Here is a 25,550-nt window from a genome sequence, read left to right as displayed (position 1 = left end):
ACAAGTACACCTGCTCTTTACAAGTACACGACGGGAGTGGCAGGAAGGGTCATTCCTCTTTGGGGTACATAGATTACAGTCGATCCTTGGTCGGGTCTCAAGAACATTGGGTGTGTGTTCATTTACCATGGTGCTTGTGGAGAGATCGCCAAGTGGTTTAAGCATTCGAGCAAGCACTCCTTTCAAAACCCCCTAAGGAACGGCTGGCTTGGCAAGCGCTAGCTAGCTGCTTGGTAAATGAGCACACCTCCAACCCTTGTGGGGTATATCGATTACAGTAGATCTTCCCTCAGTTCTGTAAGTAAAACTTACCACAGGGATGTCGGGATTCCTCCAAATTTCTTTGTTTAATGCAATAAACAGCATTAGCAACTGTTAAAAAGCTAAGCATGTACGTTGGTGGTTTATAATATTTTACAAGCCCGGCTGCGCCGCTGTTAGACTTTCGATCTTGTTATATATATATACACACAATTTAGCATATCTACAAGCAACAAAAAACTTGGAATTATATATTTTTATGCAATTTACCATATCAACTACCAGTACACAAATTGGATTTTTTTTTAATATACAATTTACCATATCTATGAGCAACACACTCCTATGAATTATTTATGTCTCGTTTATACAATTTACAATATGTACTACCAACACACAACTCAGAATTATTTATTTTTATACAATTTACCATATCTATAATCAACACATAACTCAGAATTATTTATTTTTATACAATTTTCCATATCTACTACAAACACACAACTCGGAATTATTTATTTTATTTTTATACAATTTACCATATCTATAATCAACACATAACTCAGAATTATTTATTTTTATACAATTTTCCATATCTACTACCAACACACAACTCAGAATTATTTATTTTTATACAATTTTCCATATCTACTACCAACACACAACTCAGAATTATTTATTTTTATACAATTTACCATATCTACTACCAACACACAACTCAGAATTATTTATTTTATACAATTTACCATATCTACTACCAACACACAACTCAGAATTATTTATTTTATACAATTTACCATATCTACTACCAACACACAACTCAGAATTATTTATTTTATACAATTTACCATATCTACTACCAACACACAACTCAGAATTATTTATTTTATACAATTTACCATATCTACTACCAACACACAACTCAGAATTATTTATTTTTATACAATTTACCATATCTACTACCAACACACAACTCAGAATTATTTATTTTTATACAATTTACCATATCTACTACCAACACACAACTCGGCATTATTTATTTTATTTTTATACAATTTACCATATCTACCAGCAACACACAACTCGGCATTATTTATTTATTTATTTAGACAATTTACCATATCTACTACAAACACACAAGTCGGAATTATTTATTTTATTTTTATACAATTTACCATATCTACCAGCAACACACAACTCGGCATTATTTATTTATTTATTTAGACAATTTACCATATCTACTACCAACACACAAGTCGGAATGATTTATTTAATTTTCAACTTTGGCAAGTCTTGGACCATTGTGATTATCTCACTTGTAGAACTTTCGAACACCCTCCTAAAAGTGAATATATTTTGCAGAACTTTGTAAAGTTTTCACCGCTTTATCTATAGATTGACACAAAGTCATGTGAATGCAAAATCATTTTCCACCGAATTATTCATGAATAACTATCACATCCGCAGGGATGTATGAAACGAGAAATTGAAGATTCTACTCGTACTTTTGCTCAAACCGCTTGTTTTCAGGACGTCACCAGCTCCTGTGAGAGGTTAAGATAATAGAATATCCGTTTAATAATTCATCAGCACATTGTGAGGCTGCCAAGATGAAATTGTCCGTTGTGCCAAGCTGTCGAAGCGGTATTACACGCTGGTTCCACTGTTTCTACTCCCCTCATTACTGGAGCGTCACATATGTTGTCCATCATTAGTAAGAAGGGACACTCTAATTGGTCTGGAATTCTGAGTAAAGATCTTATTATGCAAGTGCAAACCGCCTGTTTATATCACTGATACTGCATCATTTTTTCCTATTTACACACCGGGAAACATTGCTGTGATACCTGGAGGACCAATGTTCAATGATACCTATGGAGTCGAGACTCGGTCACCATTCATTTGCACGCCACTACAGCTTGAGTCACACTTTTGTATTGTGTCTGTTGACTCGTTTCATTTTTTTTGTTTTGTTTTGAGTGATTGGTGGTGATGACGACTTTTCATAGCATGCTCATGCTCATCTCAAGTTGTCCTTGGGGCATTCAAGTAAACCGCAATGTTCTGGCAGGCAGATATATCTCCTTCGCCGAAGGTCATTGCTGAATGGATCGGATTGATTTCCAATTGCAATCTGATCATTTTCCTGAGACTAGTTCAGAACCCAGAAGCTCAGATTTGTAATTTGCAATTTGTTCAGGGTGCCGGAGATAACCCGGTGTCATTAAGTCCACCAATCATTGCTCGCAGATGGAACACTCAGTTCAATATCCTTCAGTGAATGAAACCGCATCTCCACAAACTGCACAATCTCCGCAAACTTTTTCGACTTCCCCACATTCCAGAGTTTTTGCGTTTAGTTTAACTTCTGAGAAAGGTCAAAAATGGGAGAAAAAATATTTGCTTTGCATCCTACTCATCGTTGCGCAGGACCGGTTCGTATACCTAGTGAGCATCAAGGCACTTGGCCCACATTCCTGCAACAAATCTGTCTTACCTGGAAATTAAAGTTGGCCGAACGTCCCTCAAAATTCACCTACATGGATTTTGGGGCCTGCTGTGTTTTGCTTTTCCTCATCTTTTTTACTCATTGTTTGGAAACACCTTACATAGAGTCGGTACCCAGAAATAGTTTGCCTTTAAGACCCTTCCACTTGCATCATATCATCAAGTACCGACAACTCTACACTCTAAACAAAATGGTCTGTGCATAAGTCCAACGTTTTTAGCTCGATCTACTCATTTGTCTCAGTCTCCTTTTTATTTTTTTTGTCCTGCCTCTGGAATTCACCCCTACACTCAGAGTCTTGTACCATTCATTCCCTGGAGTCTTTCACACGAGCAACCCATCAGCACCTTCTGCCACGTATCCCTCCTCTGTGTGACCCCTTTTGACATGTACATACTGTTTTGCTTTTCGTTTGCCTATTTGGGAACCTTACCTGATCTATTGCTGTGAAATGTTCCAAAACGGAGGGGTTGCCCTCCACCCCTCAAATATGCCCCAAACTCGGAGGTTGTTTGTAAGACAGAAGCTGGTTTGCTTTTATTACCATTTATACCACCCTTTCTTGGACTGTCTCGACAAAATATCTGAATGTTTTATTCATTTTTGACTTTCTTATTGATTCTTATCTTTTATTATGCCCCCGCCGACAAAGTCGCTGGAAGCAATATGTTTTCAGGTTGTCCGTCCGGCTGTCCGTCCCTCCGTCCGTGATAGGTTTTCATTACCGCCATAACTTGAGAACAGCTAAAGGGATCTGAGTCAAACTTGGTGCAGGTATGTATAATGAGGTAGAGATTAACTGATTCGATTTTGGGGCCACGAGGTCAAAGGCCAAAGGTCAGAGGTCATGTTAGGTTAAAAAATACTGTTACCGTGATAACTTGTGAACCAGTGATGGAATTCTTATCAAATTTGGTAAACTTATGTAGAATGATGTAAAGATGAAATTGTTAGATTTTGGGGTCAAGAGGTCAAAGGTCAAAGTCTGTAATAGGTCTATAAACTGAGAGCGGTTGAAGTGATCTAATTCGAACTTCGTACACCTATGTATAATGATGTAAATATTAACTTATTAGATTTTGGGGTCAAAGGTCAACGGTCAAAGTCTGTAATAGGTCCATAATTTGAGAACGGCTGAAGAGATCTAATTCGAACTTAGTACAGCTATTTATAATGATAACTAATGATAATGATAATGATAATAATAATTTATAATGAATAATATAATGATATAATGATAATTTATAATGATAAAGGATTAACTTATTAGATTTTGGGGTAAAATGTCAAATCTGTAATCGGTCTATAACTTGAGAATGGCTGAAGTGATCTAATTCAAACTTTGTACAGATATGAATAATGATGTAAAGATTAACTGATTAGATTTTGGGGTCAAAGATCAGATGTCATGTCAGGTAAAAATGTGCTAACTTGGGCACAGCTGAATGGATTTAAATCAAACTTGGTACAAATATTATTATAATGTAATAATGTGGGCGAAGGCATATCAGTCGACGTCATGACGTCGAAGAGTGCCGTTCTAGTTGCCTAATATATTTGTGTGAACATTTGCTGTGAATTCTTCCAAAGCCTTAGAACTTTGATTTGAATATGGTCAACGCGATAGCACGACGAGTGAATCGTAAGGTCACACATTCAGTTTTGCAAACGTTACCAAAATGCTACAGAAAAAAATATTTTACAAAAATATTTCACGACAGCTGATAAGATTATTTTTAAATGGGATTTCTGTAAGTTTTCATGATGAACTAGAACAGCGCTCGTCTCGCCTCGCGCGCTCATTTTGAACTAAGATTCCATGGTTAGCTGAACATGCTATTATGGCCCACTGCTATTATTGCCAAAATACCCGTATCGTCCATGCACCCATCTGAATACGTATATTATACATACATTGCCATTATCTGTAGCTTTATTGATTATTTATTAGTATATTTAACAACCAATTTTGTGCACATCAAAGCAAAATTGCGTCAATGAAGAGGAATATAAAAAAAATGCAAAATATATTCCCCATGGCTAGTCGATCATATGTATGAAGTTTCGCATCAATCTGTTAAGTGGTTCTGGAGAAGAAGATTTTTTTAACGCTTTTATTTTCAATGCAATATGCCAGTGAGACTACATGACCGGTGACATCATAAATTGAATTACTCAATCACATATGAGGTTTCCGAGTTTTCGGATAAGGATTTTGATTCAACTAATTATGGCTGGAGAACCACTTCACGGATGACATCATTGTTATCATTCTATATACCCCATGGCAAGTTGATGACATATGCGAAGTTTCAATTTTTTTCGTTGAGCGGTTTCAGAGAAGATGTCGAATTTTTCTCTTTTAGTCCAATATGGCTATCAGACCATGTGACCTATGACGTCAATGCTATCAATAAAATATTCTCCATGGGGAGTTCCTCCTTTCTTTAAAGTTTCGCATCAATCAGACAAAATGGTTGAAAAGAAATAAATATAAAGCAAAAATAAAGACATGGACACGGTCAGACAGATAGAAGCATTACAATAGTCTCACAACCCCTCTGGGTGAGACTAATGAAGGATAAGAGAGGGGAAGGTAGAAATACAGAGGGAATGGTAGAAAGACAGAGAGGGAAAGGTAGAAAGACAGAGAGGGAAAGAAAGAAAGAGAGAGAGAGAGAGAGAGAGAGAGAAAGAGAAGAGAGAGAAGAGAGAGAAGAGAAGAGAAGAGAAGAGAAGAGAAGAGAAGAGAAGAGACGAGACGAGACGAGACGAGACGAGGGTGTGTTGAAAAGTAATCCCTCCTATTCTTTTTCTCCAAAACACATGAAGATATTCATATGAAACAAAGCACAGTCTACACATTAATTCTTTCCACCACAGAGTGCAGAGTTTCATGAATCCAACACAATGTCTCAGTGCTACCTTGGTCAAGATGGTGGAGGACAGCATGATGTTGTCGGTGCTGTGAAGTGTGAAGCCCTGGAGATGAGAGTTTGAATGACTGACTGGAGATGAGAGACGAGAGTTGGTGCACCATTAATATCCTGAGAGAAAGACATTGTCAATGGAATACTGCCACAAAGGATGACAAGCTCCATCTGGTCTCAGTCAGATTTTCATCTCTTACCCAAACTTAAGGAACACCTTCGAACTTGAAAGTTGCCAGAAGCGTGCAGACCGCAGTGGTGACAATGTTGAGAATTAAATATGTACCTGGGGAGAATAAAGAATGATGATAGTATCTGTCTTCATTTCATTTGAACCTCTCTTCCTGTTTTGGAGAAAAATAATATGAGGCATTACTTTTCAACACACCTCTTGAGAAAGGTGAGCAGAGCACATCTTATTGCGTGTTGCTGCCCGAAACGTTGAGTCATTCTTTGATGAATTAAAACTTGGAGAACTCAAGATAGTTTCATATATTGTGTATATACAGTGCATTCAGAAAGTATTCAGACCCCTTCACTTTTTTCACATTTTGTTATGTTGCAGCCTTATGCTGAAATCGTTTAAATTCATTTTTTCCCTCATCAATCTACACTCAATACCCCATCATGACAAAGAGAAAACAGGATTTTAGAAAGGTTTGCAAATTTATTAAAAAGAAAAAACTGAAATATCACATTTACATAAGTATTCATACCCTTTGCTATGACACTTGAAATTTAGCTCAGGTGCCTCCCATTTCTCTTGATCATCTTTGAGATGTTTCTACACCTTAATTGGAGTCCACATGTGGTAAATTCAATTGATTGGACAACATTTGGAAAGACACACACCTGTCTATATAAGGTCTCACACCTGACAATGCATATCAGAGCAAAAACCAAGCTATGAGGTCGAAGGAACTGCCTGCAGAGCTCAGAGACAGGATTGTGTCGAGGCACAGATCTGGGGAAGCCGACAAAAAAATTTCTGCTGCATTGAAGGTTCCCAAGAGCACAGTGGCCTCCATAATTCTTAAATGGAAGAAGTTTGGAACAACCAGGACTCTTCCTAGAGCTGGCCGCCCGGCGGAACTGAGCAATCGGGGGAGAAGGGCCTTGGTAAGAGAGGTGACCAAGAACCCGATGGTCACTCTGGCTGAGCTCCAGAGATCCTGTGTGGAGATGGGAGAAACTTCCAGAAGGACAACCATCACTGCAACACTCCACCGATCTGGGCTTTATTGAAGAGTGGTCAGATGGAAGCCTCTCCTCAGTGAAAGACACATGAAAGCCCGCCTGGAGTTTGCAAAAAAGCACCTAAAGGACTCTCAGACTGTGAGAAACAAGATTCTGTGGACGTTCAGCCATCTCTGAGAAAAATGGCGACACACACACAGACATCTCTCTTATATAGTGGATATATATATATATATATATATATATATATATATATATATATATATATATATATATATAATACATTTATTTTATATAGCGCTTTTCAAGACGCCCAAAGACGCTTTGACAGAGTACAAAAAACAAGTGCAAAAAGACAAAAATAAATAGGTAAATAATCAAAGCAAAAGGAAGGAGAAGGAGAAGAGATAGTCAGGGGTTAAATGATGTGGGTTAAATGTTGAATGCAGTGTTGAACAGGTGGGTCTTGAGTGATGTTTTGAATGTGGTGAGTGAGGAGGAGTCTCTGATGGTGTGAGGTAGTGAGTTCCAGAGGGTGGGAGCAGCGATGGAGAAGGCCCTGTCCCCCCAGGATCTAAATTCGGTCTGGATGGGGGGGGGGGGACAGGAGGTTGGCACCAGCAGAGCGGAGGTTGCAGGTGGGAGTGTGTCTGGAGAGGAGGTCAGTCAGGTAGGATGGGGCCAGGTTATGGAGGGCTTTGTAGGTCAAGAGGAGGATTTTGTACTGGATTCTCTGGGGGATGGGAAGCCAGTGAAGCTTATAAAGGACGGGGGTCATACTATACGGGGTGATACTATACAGTGATACGATACGGGGGTGAATATACATTCATATTATATATTAATTGACATATGTGGGAAAAAATTACATGCCCAGACCAGAAATCAAACCCAGGTCTTCCAGTGAACCGCACCAGTGCTCTGCCATCTGAGCTATCTGGGCGACCCTGACCCAAGCATGCAATTTTCACACACACACACACACACACACACACACACACACACACACACACACACACACACACACACACACACACACACACACACATACATACAGGGTGTTTCAAAAAGAGATTTATACACCTTTGACTTCCTGCCATTTCTTTGTTTTTTGACCTATACCGTTTTCCTCTTCAGGTTTTGGTGGTGTTATCGTGGTATTTGTTCCCTGAGATTTCTAGCTCCGTCGCTCAACTATGCCATTGACAGTGGAGCAGAAGACAAAAGTGGTGGCTCTGTGGTATGAGACTAAATCAACAACAACAACATTTTCTGGGGGACAGAACCACCAGAGGAGATCACTAAGAGGTACCTGAAAGGGCCTAAGGTCACATGCTTCTGCGCCTTCAATGCCAGATGGAGAAAGCCAGGGCCTTACTGGTTTGAGAATGACAACAGCAGGACAGTGATGATCAATGGTGAGCGCTACTTGGCCGTGCTCCAGAAGTTCCATCATGATCTAGCCCAAAGGGTCACCGCAAACCAGCTCAGCATGACTTGGTTCATGTAGGATGGTGCACCCCTGCATACAGCTGGTGACACCATCACTTTCCTGCAGCAGCTTTTCAGAAAGAGCCTCATTGCCCTGGGTACGACCCATGACTGGGCACCCCATAGCCCAGACTTGAACCCTCTGGACTACTGGTTCTGGGGGGCTGCCAGTGGCTCTGTCTACGTCAACTGCCCTGCCACACTAGATGATCTGAAGCAGGAGGTGTCAGACTATCACCAGGCAGTGCCACATGAGACCTACAGGAAAGTTGGACAGAACTTTGGAGTCAGGATCGACTCATCCTCAGTCAGGATCGTGGTTCAGATCGATGCCTGTCAGAACCGCGGAGGGGCACACATTGAGAACGTCAATTACAAGGATTTTGCGTAAATGCCAATTTCAGACCTTGGGCTCTCACTATCTCAAGCAGTGACTTTCTGCAATAGCAATCAGTGATAGACAATACCATGTCATGGTCTTTCATGAAATGTCTGGTTCATGCTCCGGAGGTTTCGGTTTCTTTTTAAATAAACGTTTAAAGTTGTATCACTCTTTTTGAACCACCCTGTATATATAGTTAGATGTGTGTGTGTGTACTTTGAGGGGAATGTGAAAATATTTCAGCAAGTTTAAACTGTAAAAACTAATACTAGGCCATGGCAGGGGATGAAAAAAATAAGAAAATATTCTGCATGGCTTCATGACGACCGACTTCTAAAAAATACATTCCTCAAGTTACGTATGGAGTGCTAAGCAATGTTAACAAACCGTTCAACTGATTGACTTAGCATTAAAACCCCAACCGACCTGGGATGAAGCTATAAAATTAATTCAACTCCGTACACTTTCACCTTGAACACCTACATGGGAGAAATCAATCCATTTTTCAGTTCCACCACTCACGCGAATTATTGCATCACTGGTTGTTCTTGCAGACCGATGTAGATGGATATCCGTAATTTCTGGGACGCATGTAATGCTGGAGAGACTAATGGTGACGCGCTTGTTCTTATGTAACCCAAATCCGACTGGGACTGGGTCCAGGTTGACGTACAAGACCTGAATCAAATTATCCCGGTCTGTCCGCTGCTTGTTTTCCGCCCCGTGTATGTTGTTTGAGTGCAATCTTCCATTCCCCCAGTGAAGGAAAATTCATTCAGATGTTCTGCTGAGACGTTTAAACTCTTATGGCTATCATTGTTAACTTGTGTTTTTTCCTTCCTTCCTTTTCCAGGTCTTTACACGAATCGAGGTGGAGGCTGGAATAACTTTCGCTTGCTATACATCGACATAGCAGGTGATTTTCAACTTTCCTTTGCTGCATGCTTACACCGGTGGTTCACCCAAATTTTGTGAATGATATACGATCACTAATCGTTTTCCATTTTTTATTTATTTATTTTTTTGTATACAAGATCTAGGCTCGTGTAAGAGCTAACATTAATGCCAAAAAACAAACGGACACATAAGACAAAATAAAGGGAGTGCGAGACAAGATGGGGAGAGAGAGGGGGAAGCACACAAGTACAACATTTGAGAGCAAGGACATCGGGAGATCTGTAGGAGGGAGAGGGCTTGGGGGGAGGAGGCGTGGGAAGGGGGTTGGGGGTGGGAGAGGTATAAAAAAAAACACATGGGCAGGGCTAGGACTTCCAGGAAAGAAGTTGGTATTTCAGAAACGTGGATCTGGGATGAATTAGCGGGGTAGAAAAGATCAAGGTTTTGGATGGGGGAAGAATAAGAGATGTTGGTGAACAGACGTTTTAAAAAACTGGAGGGAGGACTGCGAATGAAGAGAGTGAGGGAGTTTGTTCCAGAGGCGGGAGAAAAGAGGAATGAAAGAGTGAAGGTGAATAGAGAGTCTTGATTTTGGCCGTTTCACCAGAAGAGGGTTGCAAGCAGATCTTGTGCGACCTGTAGGAGTACGTGGGGGGCAGAGCACAGACAGGGCTGGGGGGGGGGGGGCTAGGCCGGAGAGGAGTCGGTAGAAGACAGAAAGACCACCAACCTGCCTGCGGTGAGTGAGTGAAAGGCCCTCGGAGTTAGCTCCATCGCGGGGGATTCCAATGATTCTGAAAGCTTTGGTTTCAACAGCGTGAAGCCGAGCTAGGTGTGAGGCAGGAGCACCAGCCCAGAGGGGAGAACAGTATTCCATTGAGCTGTGGATGAAAGCCTTGTATGTGGTGAGGAGCTCAGGTGTGCCAAGGAAGGACTGCGCACGACGGAGAATGCCCAGTCGGCGACTGGCTTTGGAGGCCAGCTTGGAAATGTGTTTTTCCCAGGAAAGATCATGGCAGATTGTGAGACCCAAGATTTTACTTTTTTTAACGTTACACGACTTTACAAGACGTTACTTTCCTTTTTTACGTTTTTCAAACTTTACTACACCATTTTATTATTTAACAAAATGTCTCGCACAACATTTGGAAAGAGTTCCAAGAGGTATCTGCATGAGGAATGGGGATCTAACTTTCATCTCACAATTCAGAACCCTAGCCCCGAATAATGAAGTACGTATATGCATAAGATGATGTTCTTTGCCTATTTCCTGTAAATGAGTTTCTTTGTCATAGTGTGCCCAAGCCAGGTGCCTTCTCCACCCACTTTCTGACCTATAGTGTGGTCATGTGTAGCGTTCAGGTGAACCCACGAGCTGAGCCTCCAGTGAGATCATCCTCTTCCAGGTCGTACATCCTGCAATATCTTGTGTGATGGTGATGATGATGGTGTGAGTCTTCGGTTTTGACGAATCTCTTCCCTTCGTTGGCCATTGTGCGTTGGGCGATGGCTGTATAAAGGTGGGTTGCGAGCAAGAGAGTAGGTGCCAATGAAGGGAAAAACCTGCACAGAGAAGCGATTGAAGTGATAGAGGTGTGCGCTATCCTTCTCCCACTCTCTATTCCTATGAGCATCGTTGGCTGCAGGTGCAGTAAATGCAAAGCGAAGTCTGATGTACATACAGTCACGTGAAAAAGTAAGTACACCCCATGTAAAGTTTTGACTTTTTCAACATATTTCAACATACAGTTATTTGATCTTCATTTCAACAATATTGACAGATAAAGGAACTATAAAGGAAGGATAAAGGAACTTCCGGAGAAAATAATAATTTCTCGATTTCATATGCGCATTATTTCTCCCAATTCAGTCAGAGCGAAGGGCGGAAGCGAAGAGCGTTGTTTTTTTTGTTTACGGGCGTACGGGCGGGGTAGAGCGTACGGGTAGCGTTTTTTTTTTTTTTGGCAAGGAACGGGCACCCACGTACGGGCAATGCCCTAGTACAACAAATACCATGAAACATTTACATTTTGTAGTCCAGTGTATAATTTAAATAACCATAAATGCAAATTTCGCATGTGGAAAAAGTAAGTACACCCTTGGCTCTAATAGGTGGTATTGCCCCCTTTGGCAGAAACAACCTCAAGTAGGCGTTTCTTATAACTGTCTACCAGTCTCTGACATCGACTGGGAGAAATTTTTACCCACTCATCCATGCAGAATTCTTTCAGCTGTGCGATGTTTGAGGGGTTTCTTGCATGCACAGCTCGTTTCAAATCCCCCCCACAACATCCCGTTGGAATATAGATCCGGGGTTTGAATTGGCCATTCCAGAACCCTCCATTTCTTTCTTTTCAGCCATTCCTTGGTGGATTTACTGGTATGGTTAGGGTCATTGTCATGTTGCAAGGTCCACCATTGGTTGAGCTTCAACTTTCCAACAGATGGCATCACATTATCCTCAAGCACCCTCTGGTACAATGAAGAATTCATAGTGGCTTCTATGATGGTGAGCTGCCCAGGCCCTGATGCAGCAAAGCTGCCCCAAACCATAATATTTCCACCACCATGCTTTACAGTTGGTATCAGGTTCTTGTGGTCAAATGCTGTCTTTGGTTTTCGCCAAACATGTCTTCTGGTACTGTGGCCAAATAGCTCAACCTTTGACTCATCTGTCCAGAGCACATTGTTCCAGAAGTGCTGGTCTTTGCCTAGATGTTCATTGGCAAACTTTAGTCTTGCCCTGATGTTCTTTCTGGACAGCAAAGGTTTCCTCCTGGCACACCTCCCATGTAGATCAAATTTGTGCAGCGTCTTTCTAATGGTAGACTCGTGCACTTTGACATCAACAGTGGCAAGAGCTACCTGTAGGTCCCGTGATGACATTCTGGGGTTCTTAGAGACTTCTTTCAGCATCTTGCGGTCTGCCCTCAGGCTGAACTTGCTGGGGCGGCCTGGCCTGAACAAGTTGGCAGTTGTTTGGAATCTTCTCCACTTGTAGATGATCTTCCGGACAGTCGAATGATTGATTTCAAATTGTTTGGAGATCTTTTTAAATCCCTTCCCAGACTCGTAGGCATCTATAACCTTCTTTGTGAAGGCCTCAGAGAGCTCTTTTGATCTAGGCATGGTGATACCGCACACTTCAACAACAAAGAGCAAACCAAACTAAATGTCTGAGGTTTAAATAAGACAGGTTCCTCCAAGATCCTCTCTAACGATCTTCTAATCATTTGCACCTGAGCTGGTGCACCTGATTCTAATTTTAGGTATTTGAAGAAGTGATAAATGTAGGGGTGTACTTACTTTTTCCACATGCGAAATTTGCATTTATGTTTATTTAAATTATACAATGGACTACAAAATGTAAATGTTTCATGATACTTGTTATATTATATCACCTTTATCTATCAATATTGTTGAAATGAAGATCAAATAGCTGTATGTTGAAATATGTTGAAAAAGTCAAAACTTTACATGGGGTGTACTTACTTTTTCACGTGACTGTAGGTGCAGCAGACTGGCCAGGTTGTCGGTATGCTGATGGCTGCCCTTGATATCCGTAGTGGACACAGCTGTCTGCAGATGCTGTGCAGTGATGACTAAATGGGTGCCACCACTGACTTTCATGGGCACATATATCCATGATGTAGCGCTGCCCAGGCTGACCTTCAGGCGTGGTTTGATATCGGAGTGCCCATCTCATAACCTTAGCTGAAAGAGAATTACCCTACAAGGCATTGGGGGTTCCTGACACTGGACAAGGGGCCCATACCTGGTAATGTCAGCTGGAGCCAGGGACTCGAATCGGGCAGGGACGTTGTACCCTGAGGTAGCTGAAAAACAACTACCCTGCTACACATTTTAGTAGAAACCTTGTGCAAGTTGATACCACACCAAAGAGCAATGCCAATATTCCAAATACATATCTAAATGCACAAGAAACATAACCAAAAGTGGCATTCACGTTTTACGAAAGACAACACACAAGGTGGGAACTTTCATTCCGGTAACTGAAGAGGCCAAGTTGGCAGATGATATCCAGACATTGATGAATCTATTCACGATTCAGGAACTGTGGAGTAAGTAAAGTGGACAAAGCAAGTCACAAGGTCAAATCGGCTGAAGGCTCATACAAGGCGGCAACTGCACTCATCACGTCCATGGTTCGCACTCGGCAGACACTCACACCCAGGAGAGTCATTATCACATAAAGAGCATTCACACCTTGAATCACGAGCGTATTCATTTCAGAAATTCACTAAATTCTTCACTTTCGTGTGGACTCTCACAGAGGGGTCATAACCATCGATGTCGTCCAGGGACTTTGTAAAATCATGGTTGGAGCATCCGCTCCGAGTCTGGGAGGTCGGTAGTACGAACCCCGGCCAATTCCTACCAAAGGCTTTTAAAATGGTATGTGCTGCTTCATTGCTTGACACTCAGAAATTAAGGGATAGACAGAGGGGCGTCGAGAGGGGGGTCAGGGGGTCGCTGCCTCTTGGCCCGGGATCCATTGAGGGGCCCGAGCTTCTCCTGTAATTTTTTTTATTAAACAGTACAGTGAAACCCCTCAGTGGAACTGCCTTTAGAGGCCATTTTTCCCTGCAGAGCAGGGGTTGGCCTTTTTTTGGGCACTGTGGTCCCCTTTTTGAAGCAATATTTTACAGCCGAATGCTCTTCCTGCCACCAACCCTGTTAGCTGCCTCTTGTGACTCACAGGGAACGACCAGTGAACTGGTACTCAATTTGCCGACCTCAGAAGGCTGACAGGCTGAATCAACCCCCCTGGCGTTAATTCAGCGGTCGACCGGGATTCAAACCCAGGATCCTAGGATCCCAAGCCAGCACCCTAACCGCAAAGCTGATTTTGCTTTCTTGCGGGAAATGAAACAACATTTACCGCTGTTAATGGTAGTTTCAAACTTTACAGAAAATGGTTATTAACCAGAAATGTGCTTTACAAAGAAATGGGTTTGTATCCTCTTTGTCCAAAAAAAATTATTAACCATCTTCTCACTTATTTTTTTTGCCAATCTTATGGAGAAATCGTGTTCAACAGTCGAGGGTGCGAATTGACTCGATCGGTCCAAACGTCCCGCTATCTCCTTTATTTTCGATCATACGGCTAAATAAGAGTGACTCCTTTTAAAAAGTTTAAAAGTTAAAAAGTTAAAAGTGTTTTTCATTAAAGAAAGTTCCTTAAAAAGTTATAAAAGAGAGAAAGCATAGGGTGGGGGCCACGAGGTTTTTGCCTCGGGGCCTGGGCTGTCTCTCGAAGCGCCTGCATAGACCACAGACAAAACCCACTGCTAGGCATTTGTGGGGGGTGGAGGGAGGGGATCCTTCCTTAATTATCCCACTGAGTGCAGAGATGAAAATGACGTCATAAAGATTCTGTACCCAGAGTGCTTTGGGAAATAACTTCATGTTGTCTGCAATAATTGTCGTGTGTGCGCGCGTTTGAATTGTGTTACAAATCCTCCTTCGAAACTGTGAAAAAAAATAGTTAAGAATTCATTCTTCAATTTGTTTTGATGTTTCACCTTCAAAATCAGCCTGCATCCCCATCACGCGTCTACCCTCTCCGCACGCACACATACGTTAGACAAATATCGGGACACTTTTGCAACATGTGGGCTTGATAGATTTCGGTCTCCAAGGAGCTTATTGAGTAACGCATCAATGGTAGTGAAAATAGTGTTGGGCTTCCCTCGCACGATCAGCATGTGTCCATTCGACTTCTCAATGCACTCTGAGAGAGGAGATATCCTTTTGATTAAAGATATCCTTCAGGAATTCATGGGCTCTGAGGTCGGAATGTATTCTCTCACTTCAAGCACCTCCCGTCACACCAGAAGAGCTACATCTCTGTATAATGAAATCCTCAAGGTAGAAGTGATGTTCCCTCTCCGGAAATGGAACAACCGTTTGTAATGGATTCTACTGTAGAATTAGATCCCATCCTAATCCCGCATCCTAGCAGTTAAGGACAACAGCTTGTATGATTTATATCAGGTGCTATCTTAGGAAAAAACGTAAGTCCCTTTTGAAAACAGGGCAGACAATCTTGAGATATCTCCAAGATGAACGGCAGCCAGAGGCGCTGAGCACCTGGACAGTGACCCTATTGACCCGTCATGCACACACGAGGCCCGAGGGAAAGCCCGAATGTGGGAAGACGAGCAGAGAAAGGCATCCCTATAGCCTCTTCATGAAAGTCCTTTTATTTGCTTCGTTCATATACTTGACGAATGATGCAAGACAGCTCAGAAGTCAAATTAACAATAGAGCGGTGTCATTCGGAGCTACCGTACTTGCAATTCCGACTTCTGTTTCACCTGCCTGGATGCAATCGAGTTTCCACCTCTTTGAATTCGACCACAACGGAGAGATTCCTGGGGGCAAGGAATGCATCTGCTCAATTCGACATGACTGTTCTCTCGTTGCGCCGCACGATGAATGCTGGACTAAATCCTGGAAAGAAATGGCAGTTTACACTGCGTCCTCTGTAGTGAAAGCAGAATGCTCGGTCCTGCAAAGTGCACTGGTTTTTGTAATCTTCTTCATAATGAGTCTCTGTGTCTTGCGCTCCTTTACATGTTGCTGACCCTCTCTTGGACTGGAAAAGGCTACAGAATAGCTCCCTTGGCATTGGGAATTGGAGAGAAGAGTGTTTGGGTGAATGAACGAGCTTCTGTGCATACTCAGAGAATTGCACACTTGCGAGTCCGATGGAGGGCCCGGAGAGTGCATTCCTTCAATGTATAGGCCGAGGCTTAGCGGATCCAACCATTCAGGTCGGCAACAAAAGCAGCTCAACACGAGCACTCTGTTTCATCCCAAAAGCACTAGCTGAAGCTTGGAAAACGAACGGAAGAGATTTTGCCGTGGGTCCTGTTATTTGATGTGGTAAAAGGACGGCCTAATAGACCTTCTCTGTCGTTTTCACTGCATATTAATACCTTCCTAGCTCCACTGTTTTGATGCCAAGTGTATCTTTAGAAATGTTGTGGACTATTTGGCCACTGGATGTTGCAATTCTAACGTGCAATTGCAGCAGGACGGGAAACCGTACGGACGAAAGCAGTGTGAAGTTTTGTGTTTCCGTACTCGGGGAGTTGGGAAGCGAAGGACAATGATCGAGTGTCTAGACCTTTGAGGTTATTGGGATAGTAATAGTGATACATCTCCTGAAACACGCTTATTTAGGCCAAAGTTCTCCTGTAACACGGGCGAGCTCACATGCATGGCCACATGCCAATAATGATGTGAACCAGGACACCTAGTTTCTCCAGCTTCTGCTCCATCCCTATTTGTGAAGTTTAAAATTGTCCCAAGGGAATTGCGGTCGACCATGAACTCCAGCAGGAGAGGTTTTCCAGTTTTCACCCATTGCTTTTCATGTTCTGAGCAAAAGCATGGTATTGTAAAACGATTCCTTCAAGCATTTCAAGCAGCAGCTTCATAATTGGGTTCTTGAAGTGGAGTAGTCATAGAACCGGCTTTGTGTTCATGTTGGAACCCATCTGTGGATCGGTCCCATCGGCCGATGGGTCTGACCCGTTTGGCGACCCATCTGTGGATGCACGAGAAATGACAATGCAGACCCATCGGCCGATGGGTCTGCGCCATCTGCGGATGTGTTGTTCACCTTGAAGGAATGTGTTGACAGAATGGTGCTCTTCAATCATTATTATTCAATCTTTTTTTATTCAATCTTCAATTAGGGTTAGGGTTAGGGTTAGGGTTAGGGTTGTTAGGGTTAGGGTTAGGGTTAGGGTTAGTTGTTAGGGTTAGGGTTAGGGTTAGGGTTAGGGTTAGGGTTAGGGTTAGGGTTAGTTGTTAGGGTTAGGGTTGTTAGGGTTGTTAGGGTTAGGGTTAGGTTAGGGTTAGGGTTAGGGTTAGGGTTAGGGTTAGGTTAACTCATCCACCATTGATGCATACACATTCCTTCAAGGTGAACAACACATCCGCAGATGGCGCAGACCCATCGGCCGATGGGTCTGCATTGTCATTTCTCGTGCATCCACAGATGGGTCGCCAAACGGGTCAGACCCATCGGTCGATGGGACCGATCCACAGATGGGTTCCAACACTCACATCCTGAAGTTCTTAAATTTTCAAAATAATTATATCACTACATGCAAATATTGATTGCACTGCAGGTCTTGGATACTTGTCTTTTTCTTAATACATGGCCGAGGCTCGTGAAAGAGCTAGGACACAGAACTGATCAGGACACAGCACAACAAAAGGAACAGCATGGGAAAGGGGACATTCCAACAACATGGCAGAAGAGAAGGTAGACAGAGACTTTCAATTTGTGAGGGTTGGGGTGGTTTTCCGGGTGTAGAAAAGATCATGGCTTTGGTTGAGGGATTACCTGAGATAGTGGTGAAGAGCTGTGTTGAAGACCTGGAGAGAAGAGTGGGATTGAAGAGAATGTGGAAGGTGGTTCCACAGGTGGGAAAGAGAGGAATAAATGAGTGGAGGTGAGCAGTGCTTCTGGATTTAGGCATTTTCACTTGGAGGCGATTGTTGGTGGACTGCGTGCATCCTGCAGATAATTTGGGAATAGGGCAGGGGGAGGGCAGAGGGTGCAAGACCTGAAATGAGGCGGAAGAGGACAGAGAGACCAACTACCTGTCGGTGATGGCGAAGTGATAGGCACATAGACTCAGCTTCATCACGAGGGATTTAAATAACCTTGAAGACCTTAGTTTCCACGACGTCAAGCTGAGCACGATGTAAGGCAGGAGAGCCAACCCAAAGGGGAGAGCAGAACTCCATCAAGCTGTGGATGAAGGCCTTGTAGGTGGATAGGAGCTTGTGAGTTTGCACGGCGGAGGATGCCCAGTCATCTGGTTTTGTAGGCCAACTTTTTAATGTGGTTTGCCCAAGAGAGATCTTGGCTGAGAGTGAGACCCAGGAGTTTGAGTGGCTGAACCTCTTCGAGACAGTTGTTGAGAAAGTAGATGGGAGGGTTTACGGAACAGTCCTTTTGAAAAGACAGTTTGAGGGTGAACAGGAATGTCATTAGATATGAAAGAAAGTTTTATAAATGGTTGAATTAGACAGCAGATGGAAGTTCAATCTCGAGACGCGCAAACATCCGGAGAACTCGGGAAATAAATTGTTCAAATTCTGAGATGTATCGTCACTCACGGGATAATAAAATTTAACATCCTGGGTATTCCGCAATGCATTGTGGTCCATCCCAAAGCACTTTCTTGCCATTCTTCTCACACTAACAACATCATTACCCCAAAAGACACCGACACGATATTTATATTCCAGGAAACAGTTGCCACTTTTAATACAGCGAAATAGCTACAACATCTCATTAGACATCTGTTACAGATAAAACAAGATGTTGGCATGTATTATTTGGTGTTCCGACAGAGAAGAGGAGAGCATTGATTATTGCATGAACAAAGCAGCAGGATAGCTCATTCGTTAGCATCCTCTCCACTGAGCAGTCTATTCTGGGGTTTGCCCCCAGCAGAGTTGATTGGAAAAAGGCAGCTGTCATGTCAGCAATCATGTTGCCATAAAAATCCCATGAAGCCTTTCTCAGAGAGAAGCAAGACCGATGGGCTGGTATCTTGGCGACACGGAATCTCCTGCCAAGTATGCGGGTTCGGTATAAAGATATCCCGGATGTTAGAAGTACACGTAGGTCAAGAGAATAATTGTACGTGGGTTTTAACAGACGTAGATAGAGGATGTCCAAACGGCCTGTTTTCCTTGTCGAGGGTTTCTCTTGTGCAAGCTCAACTTAAGATGGTGGTCTTTTGCAACGAGCATTTAGCGGTGCATCATTGATGAAATCCATGCTAGGTCGTCTGGAAGCCCACCTTCGGTCCGGACGACCTAGCATGGGTTGTTTCACCAATGATGTGCGTTGAAGAAAAGGCAGAGGAGAGAGCCCACGAGAATGGCGGTAATTAAAAGTCACTGTCTGTTAACGGCTTGTCAGGCGAGACACAGCAGTGGCATGCCGAGCGAGGCAAAGCCTATGTCCCCGCAGGTCCCATTATCAGGCCGAGTGCGGCGGTCTAATTGCAGCGTCCCTGCCGCGAGGACCGTCCTGCTGCCGAGCCCTCCCCGCTCACCCTTCACCTGCCACCTCGCAGTAATGAGCAACCCAACCTCGTGGCGTGGGCAGACTTTGAAGCAGATTTATTCCAAGGCCCACACTTCTGATTAACCGATGGCACCAAAAGGAGACTTGTGTTGTCATGAATTAATACATCTATCTCTTTGATCGCTGTTGACAGGGCATGACCATACAAGTCAGTCATCTCTGAGGTCCGTTTTCCGGGTTCGCTTGAGGAAATGATTTCTAGAAAGCGGATTTGATACTCCGACTTAATTGCCAAAACCTCACAGATATCTCTATAACTCAACATCCCCACTGACGTCTTCACGGAATAATCTTGCATTCACTCAGTAAAAGGAAGTTCATAACTCCGCAATCATTAGAATTTGTATGCACCATCTTGGTCCTACTGGGTTTGTGAAGTCAGGTCAAAAGCCTGAACAGATGAGGAAGATGCAGTGGATGCATTGCAAAAGCAACAAGAATGAACAATCAGAGATTGCAGACCCTCGCCAGGATGTGTATTTAGTGGTTTTTAAAGCTTTTGTGTTAAAACAAATATGGCGGCCGAACCACATGACCGATGATGTCAACATTAACTTTTTTTCTCCACCAATTTATCCGTACATGACGCTCAAGAAATTTCATCTTGATCGGATGACGTTTTGTACTTGTCGAAAATGACGTCATAATGGAGACACCTATGACATCATCATTAACATATGTTATTCCCCATGGAGAGTTCTTTACAATGAGACATGTCTCATTTCTTTTTCTGTGCAGCACTTTCAGAGATATAGAGGTGCAAAGCTTTTCGGGTTTTCCAATATGGCACCCGTACCACGTGATCTATGACGTCATAATTACCTTTTAAAATTTTACAGGAGGAGGTGCATCTATGGAGAAAATTTCCTGTCAATCGGACCAACCGTTTCAGAGAAACTCATATTTATTTTGTGCGGACAAACAGACTGATGAAAAATCGGTCAGAGACCGAAGACTTGCCGGAATGTACTTTTTTATTGGCCATTTTGGACAAATATGGCGGACGAACCACGTGACTGATGACGTCATCATTATTTGTTTTCTAAACTAATTTATTCCTTGATGATGCTCAAGAAATTTCATCTTGATCGGATGAAGTTTTGTACTTGTCGAATTATGACGTCATAAGGGAGGCACCTATGACATCAAAATGAACATGTTTTATTCCCCATGGAGAGTTCTTTACAATGAGCCATGTCTCAATTTTTTCTATTCAGCACTTTCGGAGATATAGAGGTGCAGAGTTTTTCGGTATTTCCAAGTTGGCGGCCGAACCACGTGACAGATGACATCATCATCAACATATTTTATTCTCCATGGAGAGTTCTTTACAATGAGCCATGTCTCCATTTTTTTTTTCAGCACTTTCGGAGACATAGATGTGCAAAGTTTTTCGGTTTTTCCAAGATGGCGGCCGAACCACGTGACCGATGACGTCATCAATTGGGCATAGCCTATTCCAGGGCAAGACAAATATGTGTGTAAAGTTTGGCGTTTCTACGTGCAACAGTGTAGACGTAGTACTGCAAACAGACAGACAGACAGATGAAAAATCGGTCAGAGACCGAGGACTTGCCGGAATTTACTTTTTTATCGGCCATTTTGGACAAATATGGCGGTTGAACCATGTGACCGATGACGTCATCATTAATATATTTTATTCCCCATGGAGAGTTCTTTACAATGAGCCATGTCTCAATTTTTTCTATTCAGCACTTTCGGAGAGATAGAGGTGCTATGTTTTTCGGTTTTTCCAAGATGGCGGCCGAACTATGTGACCGATGACGTCATCATTAACATATTTTATTCCCCATGGAGAGTTCGTTACAATGAGCCATGTCTCAATTTTTTCTATTCATCACTTTCGGAGATATAGAGGTGCAAATTTTTTCGGTTTTTCCAAGATGGCGGCCGAACCACGTGACTGATGACGTCATCATTAACATATTTTATTCCCCATGGATATTTCTTTACAATGAGCCATGTCTCAATTTTTTCTATTCAGCACTTTCGGAGATAAAGAGATGCAAATTTTTTCCAAGATGACGGCCGAACCACGTGACCGATGACGTCATAAATTGGGCACAGTATATTAGAGGACAAGACAAATACGTGTGCAAGGTTTGGCGATTCTACGTGCAACGGTGTAGACGTAGTGCTGCAAACAGTCAAACAGACAGACAAACGAACAGATCAACATACTTGCCGGAATCTTTTCCGGCAAGTAACAAATGAAAAATCACTCATGGAGATACACTTGGCAAAACCGAACCAGGTAGAATGGCACTCAGTACAGCATCCTTTTGACCTCAAAAATAATTAGTGGTTGAATTCAGTTAGCCGATATGCAAAACGTCTTCAAATTTGAAGTTAATCGGATGAAAATTGAGGATTTTAGAAATTTGAAAAAAATGGTTGACCTTTGGCCTATGTTGACCTTATGACCTATGTTGATCAAAAAATAGTTGGTGGTTGAATTCAGTTTGCTGATATGAAAATCTTATTCAAATTTAAAGTCATTCGGATGAAAATTGAGGATTTTAGAAATTTGAAAAATGTGGTTGACCTTTGGCCTATGTTGAGCTATGTTGACCTCAAAAAGAGTTGTTGGTTGATTTCAGTTCACTGATATGTAAATCCTATTCAATTTTCAAGTCAATCGTATGAAAATTTAGGATTTTAGAAAATTGAAATTGTTGTTGACCTTTGGCCTATGTTGACCTTTAGGCCTATGCTGATCTCGAAAATAGTTGGTGGTTGAATTCAGTTAGCCGATATGTAAATCCTATTCAAATTTCAAGTGAATCAGATGAAAATTGAGGATTTTAGAAATTTGAAAAAAGTGGTTGACCTTTGGCCTATGTTGACCTTTTGACCTCAAAAATATACAGGATTTTGTCGGACCACGATCTCTACCGTTTTGTGAAGTTTTGTGAGGATCGGTTTAAAATTGTGACCTGTACGCAAGTATAAGTGAGCGGACAGACAAACAAACACACAAATCGGAGTGATCAACATACTTGTCCAAAAACTTTTTTGGGCCAAGTAACAAACAAACAGACAGACTCAAATGCAATACCCTCTCCTCTGGCGAGGGTAACAACAATGGCGTTCAAGGCAGTTTCCAAAGACGCGGCCGTGCGATTGATCCGAGTCGCAAGGGAAGCTCCATTAAATGAGTCAAGTCCCAGAAGAACTCCATTTAGGGCAATCAATGATATCGGGCCGGATTGGAAGGAACAAAAGAAGTCAGGGTGATCCGAACAGCCTTTCTTGATGGCGGTGTTTAACTCTCTTTTCCAAAGCAAAGCTGACATGGCCCAGTCGGTTCAAAGCGTTTGAGCCCTTTCTGTGGACACAAAAGGATTGGAAACAAGTTTCTCGCTCAAGGGGACGCTTAGACTAAATGTCCGCTAGAAGTCCACATTGGATTTCTGACAGCCGTTTATGGGAACAAAGATTCCGGCAGGTGGAGGGTAATGCCTGTCCCTTGAGGCAAGAACAACCATAAGGTATTTTCCACCACTTTCTGTCATTCTAAATCCACTAAATCTGGAAAAATGGAAATTCATCTCTAATTAATAGAACCGGAAGTGAAATATATCTCTTAAAATAAATAAAGAAGTGTTAGGTGGAGAAGGCCTGGAAAAGAAGAAATAGGCAAACCCATTAAAAATATATATTCTTATACAACATCTAGGCAATCATCAGATTATGGGGTTTGAGGTATAGCGGGGGACGTGGATAGGGAGTAAGTGACGAGAGGTGATGGAATCATCAAATGTGACAATGGGGAGGGATGGGCAAGCAGTTGAGCGTATCGTTGTGGAATGGCAGAGAACAGGCTGGCGACTCTTCGTGCCATGTCCGCAGACACAGGAGGAGTTGTCCGCGCTTCTTCAGTGGAAATAGGGTGTCTTGGGACAAAGGTGTGTGATGATTGTTTGAAATGTGTAAGTTTAGAGGGAGTAGGAGATAGCGAGAGACATAGATGAAAAAAAAAATAGAGGTTTGGGGAGGGTAGAGGAAGCAGAGGGAGGGGGAGGAGAGAGAGGGGAAATGATGGGAAAGAGAAAAGGAAGCGAGGAGAGAGAGAAAAAGGGGGAAGGGTGAGACAGGAGAAGTAGGGGGGAGAGGGGAATGAGGGTAAAGACAAAATCGATATTGAGAGGGAATAACCATGGACCACTACCCATAAGTAGCAGTATTTGTGTCACTACATTCACCATAACCCTTGGCAATCGCTCTCGCATAGTCTTCATACATATGTTTCTGTTTCTGTTTTTTTCTTTCTTTCAAGGCCTCAACGACATTGATTCATTCCTTCTTTGGTTTTTCCATCCCCATCTCTGCTCTAAAGCCTTCTCCTTCACACCCGCTGAGACCGGCCTGTTCCCACCCATCTCCGACAATCCCTCTGCATGTGCTGCAGTACATCTACATCCATTTGCTCTTGTCCCACTGCCTTCCCTTTGCCCCCATTTTGTTTGTTGATCCATTGCCCTAACCTCCACTCCTGCATTTAAAGAAAGATGCTTTTTCTGCTTTAATGGCTTCATCAGCAGCTTTCCATGAAAATGATGCATTGTCGACCATTTGTTGGATTTCACAGTAAGCATCTTCTGATTGCGATGAGGTGCGAGAGGAAGCAATCATCTTGCATCTTCTTTAAGTGCAACTTGTTGCTTTAATTGTTTTTGCCATTTCCATTTCTTACAGCAAATCTTCGTCCTTAAACTCAACGTGTTGTTCACAGCAGAGGGCAGGGAAGAGAGTGGGAGGATAGAATGGATGAACGGCTATAGGGAAGGGCGGGAAAGCTTGGTGTGGAAGTGGAAGGGGGGAGAGGGGAGAGGGAGAGTAGGGGTGGGGGGAGGGGAGGGGGGATGAGAAGCATACTTGATGTCAAGGTGCTGTAGGAGTCCTCTTACCTTAGACGAACATTGCTTCCCATCCGTACAGAAGCGCGAACTCCAGGACGATTCCAGCCGTGGCTGCTCCTTGTGGACTTTCACTCTTCTCTTGTATTTCTCGCCCTCCTTCCCTCCTGTTGCAAACCATCGGCTTCACACTGGCTTTGGATTAGGATTGCCCGCAGCTATGGCAGCCATGGTCACTTTAGCCTGCGGTCTCCTACTCTGGTGGATTCCTGCACCCATCGCTCAGTGCCAGCGTCATCAAGCCAACATCCCCCGCGTGAAGCTCACCTACAAAGGTGAGCTCGCACGTCGCCCACGGATATCGACGAGCATGCCGCTCACCGGCTTTTGATTCAGTTGCAAATGGCAGCGCTGCATCCATAAAGTGTTCTTTTTTGGGTAGGGGGGCTGAATGGATGCCAAACATTTCCAGCATGATTAGATGTTTGAATAGTCGATTGTTGTGAATGTTCTAGTTAATATTTCCGTTGCAAGCACAATTTGTGGGATAGCTGATCGGTTGTTGCGCATTACTGTTGCTCGTGTAATCTTGTTATTCTCTTTCTGTTTACGGCAGCTCGGCTGTAAAGTCATTCGTTGTGCTATTTGCGTTTAGTATTCACACTCTGCATTTCTCAACATCTCATCGTCCTAAATTTAAACGATTTGGATTTGGCTTTCCGGTTGTGGCTTCACTTTTCATACTTGCACTGAAGGTGCAGCTTGCAGAGAACAAGATATATATATATATATTGGCAAGATGACCTCGAGAAACACACACTCACCTCTAAGCTGTCTAGCCTGGGTTTGAATC

At 42.8% G+C, this 25,550-nt stretch overlaps 1 protein-coding gene across 1 annotated transcript in view; it reads left to right on the top strand.

Annotated features, from left to right (window-relative positions):
• The window catches only part of LOC137419374 (semaphorin-3A-like), a 282,479-nt gene that overhangs the window by 61,845 nt on the left and 195,084 nt on the right, over positions 1-25,550 (top strand). The window contains exons 2-3 of the mRNA XM_078770189.1: positions 9,624-9,686; positions 24,904-25,032. Of these exons, the coding sequence (XP_078626315.1) occupies positions 9,624-9,686; positions 24,904-25,032 (192 nt within the window). The remainder of the gene's footprint in view (positions 1-9,623; positions 9,687-24,903; positions 25,033-25,550) is intronic.

Source organism: Myxine glutinosa, chromosome 1, assembly GCF_964187855.1.
Source record: "Myxine glutinosa chromosome 1, kmMyxGlut1.1, whole genome shotgun sequence".
Classification (NCBI taxonomy): Eukaryota; Metazoa; Chordata; class Myxini; order Myxiniformes; family Myxinidae; genus Myxine; species Myxine glutinosa.
The sequence above is the reverse complement of the archived record's forward strand: the minus strand, read 5'-3'. Positions and strand labels throughout refer to the sequence as shown.